We start from the raw sequence: 12569 nt of genomic DNA, 5'->3' as shown, positions 1-12569 counted from the left end.
TATTTATTTTTTTTCCCATCATGCCCTTCACCTCGAACCATCTCATGCTCACCATCAGTCTCCAGGTCCCGATGCTGCAGGACACCTGAGGATCCGCTGACTCACCTGTCATGTCTGTCCACCCGTCACCTCCCGTCTGTGTCCGCAGGTTTCAGAGACGATGACTTCATGGGGGGGCGGGGTCGAGGCGGTGGCAGTCGTCCCGGCGACAGAAGGGGCGGACCCGCTGCCGCTGGAGTCACTGGTGCTGGTGCTGGTGGAGGAATGGGTCGCTTCAGAGACGGCCCCCCCCGCGGAGGAGCGACGGACTTCAGGGAACCGTCTGATGGTGACGCAACTTCCTGTTTCCAGCTTCTTATTTCAGTCACGTGATTTTGAGGTCGTGGAGTTCGTTGTTGTTGTTTTTTTCTTCTATTTTGGTCACATTAAAAAATTTCCCCTCGGGGATTAATAAAGTATATACCTACCTACATTATTCTCCGATGTACAAACTGTCCAAACAGCTGTGAAAAACGTAAATTAAAACAGAATGTGATGATTCGTAAATCACATATTTAACATAAAATAGACTAAAGACGACATCAAATATTGAAACCCAGGAGTTTAATTGTTTTATGAAAAATATCTGACTATTTATAATTTAATGGCAGCAACACGTTTTATATAAAGACACTTTCAGAAGTGTTCCTGAGCCCATGCAGCGGTTTCCATGCAGATCCACTGCTTTGTTGGAAACGTCATCATACATTAAATCTGTTTTATTAGTTTGTAAACGAATGTCGTTTCAGTTTCGTACTTTCTGGTGGAATTATTTAATTTGTTAGAAGCTTTTTTTTGTTTTTTGTTTGTTTATCAGTTAATAACTTTTCATAAACATGTAAATATGACGTTTTTATTAAATAGCCGGTGAACAAGTGGTTGATCTTTGTTTGTTTGTTTGTTTGCAGAGGAGCGTGCGCAGCGGCCTCGCCTGCAGCTGAAGCCTCGGACCGTCTCTGAGCCGCTCAACCAGGTCGCCAACCCGAATTCTGCCATCTTCGGCGGAGCGAAGCCGCGAGAGGAGGTGATCTCCAAAGAAAAACCATGAGAGACTTGGGAGAGGGGGGGGGGGTGGAGGGGGGGTCGATAGAGAACTTTACAGGGAGAACAATCGCCACAATTAACATTCCTTCTGACGGGGGGGGGGGGACGCCGCCCTCTTCTTCCTCTTCCTCTTCCTCTTCTTCTTCTACTACTTCCTGTTTGAGTTGCGTTGGAGCAGAATATTTATTTTCCGTTGGATTAAAGATGAAACTCACTCTGACACGGATCAGTAATCAACCTGTAAACACAAACACGGCGAGCAGCTTGTGAATGCATGTCTCAGCCCCACCCCACCCCCCTCACCGCCACCTCCACTTACTGTGATGTCATACCCGTAGCGTCCTGTAGCCCCGCCCCCTCCTCTGCAGGGTCAAAGGTCACCCACCAACATAAAGAAGCCCAGAGGTGAAACCAGTAAAGGCTTTTCGGTTTTTTTTTATTTTGTATTTTGTAGTCGTCCAGCTTCGGCCCCGCCCCCTCAGCCTGATTGGTCGAGTCAGAAACAAACCTTTTTTTCCTGTTCTTTATTTTTCTGTCACTTGTTGCCATGGTGACTCATCAGTCAGATTCTGTAGCTGTGATAAACAGATTCCTGAGATCCCACTCAATGTTTGTTTGATTTAAACTGCCTGTCATCCTGACTGGGCGGGGCTTAACCTCCATCAGGACAGGTCTCGACATGTCCCATCCCCTCCGGTATCTACAGCAGACCCACCATTTAATTTAGAGGGATAATGCTCCGTTCCCATGATGCACTGCTGGTAGTTACGTGTGCTGCGTTCATTGTCAGCCGGCTTTACCTTCAAAAACTGTTGACAAAACGCTGCGTTCATGTTCTGAGAGGAAAGACGGAAAAACGGGTTTCAAACTTTGACTCGATCGGAAATTAATCCGCAAAATTAAATAACCAAATTGAAACAAAAAAACTTCTCGTCTGTCACAGAGCCTGAACCCAGCACACTTCAGACAGCTGGGAGGGACACTGGGGGCGTGGCCTATAGTTACGGCTCCTGTGATTGGTCGTCTGTGTTCTCAGAGACCTTTCCTGTCTTCTGATTGGTCTGATGATCCACACTGAAAACTTCACCTGAGCTGGTTTTCTAGATTTCTCCAGTTTCTGTAGTTTTCTTTCATAAAACTTTATTTTCCAGCTCATTCACTGAAACACAGCTGAAAATTTAAGAATCAGTAAATCACAGAAGCAAATCAGATAATCAATAAATCACAATCAATAAATCAGCTTGATTGGAACTAAAAAGGAAATGAATTGTTTCTGCGGCCGCTCACTTCCCGTGTCGGAAAGATTTTTGTTATTTTCAGATTAAAAGCATAAAATATATGGGGAAAGTTTTGAGTCCCGTGTTTGGACAAAAGGGGGCGCTAACGCACGTTTATTCAGTGTTTGACAACCAATAGAAAAGAAGGAGAAAGGAGGAACGGATTGAAGCTTTGTTGGTATATATTTCCGTAACCTTTCTTGGCAGCAGGGGGCGCTAGCGCTCCTGTTCACGACTCATCAACAGCAGAAAAACTTCAAAACAAAATGGAAACTTTTTCTCTTCTTTGTATTCTTTTCCCATTTGCTGGTTTTCTGTCCGTTTTTCTTTCTTTTCACTGTTTAACATCAGAAAAGTTTCATTTTAAAGTTGGCAGCTCGCGGAGGGGAAAGAAAGGTGAAGAAAAGTAGAAATAATGTTTTTTTTCCTCGTTCTTCTCATTTGAAAAGGTTTTATTGGCGTGTTGAAATGAAAAGTGGGAGGAGTCAAAAAAGTTTTTCTTAATTCATTTCTCCTTCTTTGCTTTTTTCTTCACCTCTTCTCTTTTTGTTCTCCCTCCATCTGTCTTTGATTGCAGCAATGAGTCATTTAAAGCAGCCGCCACAGACTCCCGACCAGACGGGGGCGCTAACACGTCGCGTCGCCGACAGAAAGAAGAAGAGAGAAATTTGAAGGGTTTTTGTGTCGTGCGGTCGTTTCAGTGCGGATCTGAACGCCGACTTCCCTCCACCGAGAAAATGTTGTCAAACTCATGAATGACCTCCAAAATAAAAGTGTACAATAAAGTTAGAGCTTTGGTTTGTAGCTGCAACTGAACCGTGTGCTTTTTTGACCCCCCCTCCTCCCCCTCCGCCCCCCTCCTCCCCCACCTGGTCCAGGTGAAGGTTTCAGGTGTGGATCAGGATTTGAACCTGCAGCATGTCGGTGGCTGTTTAACTTTTATGTTGTTGTTTTTTTTGCTCTTTTTATTTTCCTACACTGTTTATGGCAATAAAACTGTAAGATCATCGTAACTCCAGCTGGAATGTGTTGAGTTTCAGGGTGGGGGGGTCGAATCCTCGCTTTGGTTTTTTATTTTTTCTTCCAATTGAAAGAAGAATAAAGAATAAAGCTCGTTCTGTTCTGCCTGTTTCTCTCTCTGCTTTCATTCACTACGAGTATTGATGAAAGAAGTTGGATGTTGATGAGCGGCGGGACAGTTCAGGATGATTCAAGCTTTCCCTTCAGTATCTCCATGGTAACGATGTTGGTCTGATTACCCATGATGCACTGCAGGCCGGAGCTGCTGACGGACTTCTGCGCAAGTTTGTAAAATTCAGCTGCTTCAGGAAGTTATGGATTTATTTTAGAGTTTAACATGTTTCAATCAGTCATCAATAACCCAGAAAATAAGGTTTTCAGAAAAGATCTAGTTTATTAAGTATTTAGACTCGAAGTAAATACAAGCTTTTTATCTCCAAATTAAATTTATGTTGCACCAAGTCAAAGTTAATTCAACACAAAGTGTGTGTGTGTAGTTGTATGTGTGTTTATGTGTGTAGTTGTATGTATGTAGTTGTGTGTGTATGTGTGTGTAGTTGTATGTAGTTGTGTGTGTATGTGTGTGTGTGTGTGTATGTGTGTAGTTGTGTGTGTTGTGTGTAGTTGTGTGTAGTTGTGTATGTGTGTGTGTGTGTGTTGTGTGTGTGTGTGTTGTGTGTGTGTGTGTGTGTGTGTGTGTGTAGTTGTGTGTGTGTGTAGTGTGTGTGTGTGTGTGTGTATTTTGAAGTGTATTTCCTGGTTCTCCTGTCACTCTTCATTTCTTCGTCTCTTTCACCTCCACATCAAACATCTGTGTTGTCATGCTGGTTAACTACCAGCCGGAGGACTAAACCTGCTGGTTAGTGTTGTTAACTAGCAGCCGGAGGACTAAACCTGCTGGTTAGTGTTGTTAACTAGCAGCGACTCGTCGGGGAGTTAGCTGACTGCTAGCCGTAGCAGCGCTGTCAGTAACAGGTAAGACGGGTCATTGTGCCGTTAATCGTGCCGGTTAGTTGTTAATTAAACTGTTAACTAAGTTAGTTTAACTTGCTCTACCTCCCGCTACTCGTGTCTTCTTTGTTGGTTTGATTTCGGTTTCTTCTTCGGTCTCTTTAAACTTCACATAAGTAACCTGATGTTAGCCTAGCATGTAGCCTGCTAGTAGCACAGGGTACTTTCCAGACTCCGCACGCCGGACTCCCTCAACCTTCGGCCGGGTTTAAAGTACCGGGCTCACCCGCGAACACACAATTCACCTTCAAAGCAAATTGTGATTTATTAGATATTATTTAGAAACATTTTATCATTCGGCTGATAGTTTTAACAAAACATTGTTTATTTGAACTGAACGGAAACTTGACTGACAGGTTGACTAACGCGGCTTTTACTTCGTATGTTTCTCTCGCTTGTGTTTTTATGAACTCAGATTATTATTACGAACTCAGATTATGATGATGAAATCAGATTATTATTATTATGAAATCAGATTATTATGATGAACTCAGATTATTATGATGAACTCAGATTATTATGATGAACTCAGATTATTATTATGAAATCAGATTATTATGAACTCAGATTATTATTATGAAATCAGATTATTATGATGAACTCAGATTATTATTACGAACTCAGATTATGATGATGAAATCAGATTATTATTATGAACTCAGATTATTATTATTATGAAATCAGATTATTATGATGAACTCAGATTATTATTATGAACTCAGATTATTATTATTATGAAATCAGATTATTATTATTATGAAATCAGATTATTATGATGAACTCAGATTATTATTATGAACTCAGATTATTATTATTATGAAATCAGATTATTATGATGAACTCAGATTATTATTATTATGAACTCAGATTATTATGATGAAATCAGATTATTATTATGAACTCAGATGATTATTATTATGAACTCAGATTATTATGATGAACTCAGATTATTATTACGAACTCAGATTATGATGATGAAATCAGATTATTATTATGAACTCAGATGATTATTATTATGAACTCAGATTATTATGATGAACTCAGATTATTATGATGAACTCAGATTGTTATTATTATGAACTCAGATTATTATGATGAACTCAGATTATTATTATGAACTCAGATTATTATGATGAACTCAGATTATTATTATGAACTCAGATTATGATGATGAAATCAGATTATTATTATGAACTCAGATTATTATGATGAAATCAGATTCCAGCTTCGTGAAACATAACGCTGAACTCCTCAGATGTCAGAGATGTTAACAACCATCTGACTTTTTGAATGTTAACTGAGGAAGAAACACAACATGTCCGTTTTTACTCTGAAGTTTGGGAACACTGAGCACGAAGGAGCACAACGTTGTTAACAGTCTTTAAACATGTTTTAATGGTCGTAACGGAATAACTGGATAAGATTTAAATAAAACGTTCATTTCAGTAAAATGTCGTCATACATCTTTGGATTGAATCAGGTTGTAACTTTTTGTTTCGATGGAAACAGACAGACTGATTATTGATTCAATAATAATAATCAGTCTGTTTCAAACACGACGCCGAATTCATCCAAAGATCTCAATAACATCTACACGTGTGTTAAAAACACACTTTGTACTTTATAAATGTGTGTCCACACGACTCCATCAGTTTTTCCTGTGTACTTCGGTGTACAGTCATCTGTATAAAACGAAAGTGGGAGATCGTTTTCACAACATGAAAAATGCAACAGTGTGAAAATACTTCATTATATTATAATTCTTTCAGTTCGAGAACAGAATTTTATCAGTAAAATATTTTCAGCTAATAGAGCTCAAGTCGAGTCCTGGAGGCAGAACTCCGTTGACAAAATGTTGAATTTAAGGAAAGCAGTGCACTGGCTGAATCACTACAAAACTACATTGTAAAAACACCTCATTTCAGAAAAGGTCTTGATTGGTGACAGTTTCAGGGCTGGTTTCTTATGAAGTATTTATTACTACTTCCTGTGTGTATTTTTCAGGTATGTTTGCGTCCTGCTGTAACTGGTTGTGTATGGACTCGGCTGATGTTGAAGAGTCAGGTGGAGGTGACAGACGTCACCAGTCCTACACCAACTCGGCCTTCAGCAGTCAGCCGTCTCCTCCTCCACCCGAACACATCTGTAAGACCTGCGGGGGTCCCCTCGACACACCTGCCAAGAAGGTAACTCCGTCCCCCGGCTGGGGTCTGATATCTCCACCGGTCACAGCAGGTGAATGCAGGTGTACAGACTGTGTTTGGAGTCGTCAGGCGGGGCGTTTAGAGTCATTAGGAATCCATTAAAGTCACAGAAGTGTGTGTGAGCAGCTCCTGTCTGCAGTGCATCATGGGTAATCAGAGAGCTGTCACTGGATCCCTGTGATACTGAAGGAAACCTAAAAACAGACAGATTCTCAGGCAGCTTCTGAAAAGTCTGTCTCTGGTTTCTGAGCAGATTTCCGTGTCTTTGTTCCAGTTTCACTTTGTCCTGCTGAATAACACAAAGTTTAAAATTCAGTCAGGAACATTTGTCCTCAGCTCGTCCTCACGATGACGTCAGTCCGTCGTCTCCTTCCTGTCCTGTCTTTCTGTTTCACTTTTTGGCCGTCTGGAGTTTCCCTGCTGGTCCGGACGTAACACGTAACATAACACAGAAGACGATGAAACTCAGACTCTGATTCTGCCTCCGTGTGACGACCGCAGTGAAAAGAAAAGAAAAGAAAAGAAAAGAAAAGAAAAGGAAAGGAAAGGAAAGGAAAGGAAAGGAAAGGAAAGGAAAGAAAAGTGGATCCCTGCCTGTCATACACCCGTCTGTCCTCTAGAGGACGTCGTGCCAGAAATAACACAAGTATCCTTCTGTGGAGGCACAGCGTTCGTACGTTTACAGTTTCGCCTGCGTTTGTTCCCTCTGACCACTTCATCACACTTTGTCATGTCATGTGACCACTGCGAGGTTATCTCAGGTCAGACAAACGGCGCCCTCTGCTGGAGAGACTCCGTTAACTCTGATCAATAAAACATCAAAACAAAAATAAAAAACATCAATAACATCAATCTGTTTTTGGTGCAACTGTCTCTCTCACCTGTCTCTCTCCACCTGTCTGTCTCTCACCTGTTTCTCTCTCTCCACCTGTCTGTCTCTCACCTGTCTCTCTCACCTGTCTCTCTCCACCTGTCTGTCTCTCACCTGTTTCTCTTTCTCCACCTGTCTGTCTCTCACCTGTTTCTCTTTCTCCACCTGTCTGTCTCTCACCTGTTTCTCTCTCTCCACCTGTCTGTCTCTCACCTCTCTCTCTCTCTCTCTCCACCTGTCTGTCTCTCACCTGTTTCTCTCTCTCACCTGTTTCTCTCTCCACCTGTCTGTCTCTCACCTGTTTCTCTCTCTCCACCTGTCTGTCTCTCACCTGTCTGTCTCTCACCTGTTTCTCTCTCTCCACCTGTCTGTCTCTCACCTGTTTCTCTTTCTCCACCTGTCTGTCTCTCACCTGTTTCTCTCTCTCCACCTGTCTGTCTCTCACCTGTCTGTCTCTCACCTGTTTCTCTCTCTCCACCTGTCTGTCTCTCACCTGTTTCTCTCTCTCCACCTGTCTGTCTCTCACCTGTCTGTCTCTCACCTGTTTCTCTCTCTCCACCTGTCTCTCTCTCACCTGTTTCTCTTTCTCCACCTGTCTGTCTCTCACCTGTTTCTCTTTCTCCACCTGTCTGTCTCTCACCTGTCTGTTTCTCACCTGTTTCTCTCTCTCCACCTGTCTGTCTCTCACCTGTCTGTTTCTCACCTGTTTCTCTCTCTCCACCTGTCTGTCTCTCACCTGTCTGTCTCTCACCTATTACTCTTTCTCCACCTGTCTGTCTCTCACCTGTTTCTCTCTCTCCACCTGTCTGTTTCTCACCTGTTTCTCTTTCTCCACCTGTCCGTCTCTCACCTGTCTGTTTCTCACCTGTTTCTCTTTCTCCACCTGACTCTCTCTCCACCTGTCTGTCTCAGCATGTGTGTGTGGACTGTAAGAAGAACTACTGCAGCCGATGCTCCGCCCAGCTGGAGCCCCGCCCCCGCCTCTGCCACACCTGTCAGCGTTTCTACGGCAACCTGCTGGAGCGGGCGGAGCTGATGAAGTTGAAGGTGAAGGAGCTCCGAGACTACCTGCACCTGCACGAGGTCTCCACCCACCTGTGCCGAGAGAAGGTGAGGAGGGGGGGTTAGTTTACAAACAACCGGCCAATCAGGGGAGAGATCACCTGGTCAAACGTCCTGATGGAAGGGGCGGAGTTATTACAGCCGATTTAAGTCTTTGTTTCACATAAACTCATCACCTGTGACATCATCGGTCAGTTTATTTAGATCATATTTTTATTTATTTCATTTATTACTCTAATATTTCATTTTATTTAAATCTCTGAACAATGTCCCGGAGTCGTCTTCTGTCTTCTTCTTCATTTTAGGACGTTTGGTCCGATCAATAACTGCTGATTGATTAATTTAAACAAAACAATCTTTTCTATATCGTCATCATTATCTGATTAACTCCACTTGGATCAATAATACACTTCATGCAGATGTTTCACATGATTCATCTAAGGTTTTCTAAAGTCCTTTGACCTGTGACCTCTGACCCCCAGTTGAACCCATGTTTCCTGTTCCTCAGGAGGAGCTGGTGGAGCTGGTCCTCGGTCAGCAGTCCTCCCCCTCCAGCAGCTCCACCCCCGAGACCCCGGTCACCGCCCCCCCCTCCGTGACTTCCGACCCGCCCGACCCGACCCCTTACATCACCTCGACCCCTGACTCCCCCGCACCCACTCACAACTCGCTGCCCGACCCCCCCGCCGTGGAGCCCGAAGCCCCTCCCCCGCTCACAGAAACGGCCCCCGCCGAGCCCGACCTTCAGGACGACGACCAGGTAAAACCAGAGCAGGTGTCTGCGGTGCTTCTGGATCTCCGGACCTGTTCTGTGGTTCTGGTTCTGATAAACACCTGAAATGTGCCTTCATTTTGAAAAGTCCTGAAAGCGTCTCCTGATGTTCGATGTGTCCCGTGTTTGTCTGGATCTGAGTTCTGGTGGGTTTGATCCCGGTTATGTCTCTGACCCTGTGTCCTCTGTCGGTCCGGTCCAGACCTGGGACCCGGAGGAGGCCCCCGTCTCTGGGCGCCGGGCCTCCCTGTCGGACCTGAGTTGCGTGGACGACATCGAGGCGCTGAGCGTCCGGCAGCTGAAGGAAATCCTCGCCAGGAACTTCGTCAACTACAAAGGCTGCTGTGAGAAGTGGGAGCTGATGGAGCGGGTCGGCCGGCTGTACCAGGACCAGCAGAACCTGCTGGGTGAGTCCACTCAGAACCAACGTCTCAGTAATGTCACACAGAGATGATGATGATGTCACACAGATGATGATGTCAGATGTTCTTCCAGTATAAACTAACAGTGTGTTTTGTGTTTCAGCCTCCAACACTGTGAACACTGCAGGTGAGGTTCTGTTTCCTGAACTGAGACATGATCACGTGATCACGTGATCTCGAGATCAGACAAAAGCTCTAAAAACAGAAGCAGCTGATGTTTATCAATGATGTCACCGTTTATGTTGCCGTGACGATGACTCTATCGCCCCCTAGAGTCCGGCGGTGCGGAGGAGAACCTGTGTAAGATCTGCATGGACTCTCCCATCGACTGCGTGCTGCTGGAGTGCGGTCACATGATCACCTGCACCAAGTGTGGCAAGAGGATGAGCGAGTGTCCCGTCTGCCGGCAGTACGTCATCCGGGCCGTCCACGTGTTCCGGTCCTGAACCCAGCAGGTAGACCCGGTCCCGGTACTGGTCCGACTCAGAGACTCTGCATTTTTGAAATACACGACTATATTCCTCTCCTCTGCAGGACCAAGTGCCTCCATAGCGACCCGTCGTCAAGGGAACCTCCGCAGAGTGATTCTACTTTGTAACTTTTCTAGTGACAGTAAACGTGAAGAATCACAGAAGTGACCTTAACCGACCTTCACACTGCAGCTCGACCTTTAACCTTTTCAGCTCCTCATCTTCATCAGCACCTCATCTTCATCAACTCGTCTGCCTGAACATCCACCAAAGAGAAACGAGGCTTCAGGTGAGGAGGGTCGACTCTGACGCTCTTCATCGCTCATCATCGTTCTTCATCGCTGCCTGAGAACAACAACAGTCAGCTGTTGTGCTGACGGTCTGTTTACAAGCTGCAGTGTTCAGTCTGTGAAATGAAGTGAATAAACACTGACGTCCCACGATGCAACACTCACATATCCAAAAAACAAAAACAAACAGAATATAAACACCGGATGTGCCTCCGAACCAAACCTTCACTCATCATCTTCATCATCTCCATCATCTTCAGAGCAGCACCAATCAAACGGACAGTTTATCACCGTGGAAGGAGATTCACCTTTGTAGTGTTAATCAGTAATGATGACGTCAGATCGTTTCCTGTCAATCACTTGGTTTCAAATCTCAGACTTCTTTTTTTAACAGGAAATGATTTATCTGTGAGTAAACAGCTGCTATATTTTTTTAAATATACTGATTTAAATTAAAGTTAAAACAAAAACTCAAGACACCAGGGGGCAGCACAGACAGGAAGTAGCAGCATCACAGATGGTTTATAAAAGTGTTTGACTCAGAAGTGTCTTCAGCTGCAATACCAGCGAGTGCCACTAGAGGTCGGCTCCAAAAAGCCTCCGGCTCCATAGACTCCCATTCAACTTCTCTCATCAAATCCAAAGTGAATAAAATGTGTCCATCAGTTATCTCGGTGTTGTTAGCTAAAGTCACTCCTTCTTCTTAGTTTTCTGGAGGTCCATCTGAAAATAATCCCTCATTCATTAGAAAAGAAGATTCAAGAAGACCTGTTTTTGGGGGCGTGTCTGTTTGATTGACAGGCCTGTGGTGCAGTCAGGTTACAGCTATCGGTGGGCGGGACGTAGTATCGTCAGGTTTCCAATCAGATCGGTCAGATCCACCGTTGGCTCCTCCCCCAGCTCGTCCAAATATGCTCACTTCCTGCTCCAAGAACAAATCCTCCCCTGCTGGTGTGTTTGTGTGCTGCAGTTAACAGAACAGCTTCACGTCTCCTGTGGGACTGTTCCTTTAAATGTGTGATGTGATGTCCAAGAGGGACCCCAGACAGACAGGAGACACTTCAGCAGTTTCACCTGTTTGGTTTTAAGTTGTCTTTTTTATAACTGATTGCACTAAACTGTTGATACTGAAACCTTTAAGCCTGTTTATTTGATTTGTTTTGGTCAAAGTACCACCAAAAAACGGTGTTTTTCTTTTAATTGTGAAAGGATGTTTTCTGTCTTTGGGATCACACTTTTAACTTGAAATATTTTGGCCTTTTGGTGTCGTAGCGGGATCGCGTTAGTTCGGCTGGATCGCGTTAGTTCGTCTGGATCGCGTTAGTTGGTCTGGATCACTTTAAGTTTCACTGTACTTTTATTTCTCTGCTACTTTATAAGTCATTGAACCGAAGCACTGTGTGAACCTGTTCGCGTCGTTAGGGGGCGCCACTGAGACCAACACAGTTGGGAGATAACGCGCTAGAATCAAGCCGATTTTCGGTTGAGTCCCGTGGCTCTCAGGCTTTTTAAAGTGAAGCAATGTTAGCCTGAAGCCTCGCCATAGCTTTTACATGTCAACGCAGCAGGTTGACCTTTGACCTCAGGGTCGGGAACCTCTTCTTCAGGCTGAATGAGAAACGCTAACACTGAATGTTTGTCTGTTTAACACGTACTTTGTGACGGTCTTAAAACTTTACTGGAATCTCTTTAAAAAAAAATACATATTTAAAAAAAATAAGAAGCTTTAGTTTTCTGAGTGAATAATTTTATAATAAAAGTGATTTTCTCTCTGCCGTTCGTCTTTTCCTCACCTTACGTAGACGAGTCTGTGATACTCTTTGTTCTGTGTTAAAGTATGAATGACTTTTATTAATCACGAAATGTAAACAGTGCCAGAGAGCGTTAGCACGTAGCTTCTGCTTATTTTGTTTTTCATATTATTGGGATACAAAAAAAAAGTTTGACATCATGAGCAACACCATATTTAACAGAAGATATCTGTGACATCAAAAACACCTAAAGTAACAAAACAATTACGCATATATAAAATTATATAAATATATTATTGAACTTTAAAAACTATCTGGACATTGATTGGTTTATTT

General features: G+C 43.7%; 2 protein-coding genes across 4 annotated transcripts in view; both read left to right on the top strand.

Annotated features, from left to right (window-relative positions):
• eif4h (eukaryotic translation initiation factor 4h) overlaps positions 1-3483 on the top strand; it is an 11625-nt gene extending 8142 nt beyond the window's left edge. For 2 of the 3 annotated variants that reach the window (XM_069725374.1, XM_069725373.1), the window contains 3 exons: positions 149-328; positions 948-1063; positions 2938-3483. In XM_069725374.1, coding sequence (XP_069581475.1) covers positions 149-328; positions 948-1063; positions 2938-2943 — 302 coding nt within the window. In that variant the 3' untranslated portion in view covers positions 2944-3483. Of the gene's footprint in view, positions 1-148; positions 329-947; positions 1088-2937 lie in introns of those variants that run through there. The other variant, XM_069725372.1, reaches the window with a different exon arrangement.
• Positions 3484-4027: 544 nt separating this feature from the next.
• On the top strand, positions 4028-12255 carry rffl (ring finger and FYVE-like domain containing E3 ubiquitin protein ligase). The gene is made up of 8 exons (XM_069725385.1): positions 4028-4355; positions 6396-6577; positions 8379-8576; positions 9037-9288; positions 9503-9707; positions 9826-9849; positions 9996-10177; positions 10257-12255. The coding sequence occupies exons 2-7, from the start codon at positions 6398-6400 to the stop codon at positions 10166-10168; spliced, it is 1032 nt and encodes a 343-aa protein (XP_069581486.1). The 5' UTR covers positions 4028-4355; positions 6396-6397; the 3' UTR covers positions 10169-10177; positions 10257-12255.
• The last annotated feature ends 314 nt before the right edge of the window (positions 12256-12569 follow it).

Source organism: Brachyistius frenatus, unplaced genomic scaffold, assembly GCF_029030835.1.
Source record: "Brachyistius frenatus isolate BFR_SWC_R1_liver_20210118 unplaced genomic scaffold, ASM2903083v1 Contig_420, whole genome shotgun sequence".
Taxonomy (NCBI): domain Eukaryota; kingdom Metazoa; phylum Chordata; class Actinopteri; family Embiotocidae; genus Brachyistius; species Brachyistius frenatus.
The sequence above is the reverse complement of the archived record's forward strand: the minus strand, read 5'-3'. Positions and strand labels throughout refer to the sequence as shown.

Bases quoted from the DNA above. Each gene is read 5' to 3' on its own strand.
- rffl (XM_069725385.1), top strand. From the start codon at position 6,398: ATGTTTGCGTCCTGCTGTAACTGGTTGTGTATGGACTCGGCTGATGTT. The intron at 6,578-8,378 runs GTAACTCCGTCC...TGTCTGTCTCAG, and splicing joins TCGACACACCTGCCAAGAAG to CATGTGTGTGTGGACTGTAA. The intron at 9,708-9,825 runs GTGAGTCCACTC...TTTGTGTTTCAG, and splicing joins GGACCAGCAGAACCTGCTGG to CCTCCAACACTGTGAACACT.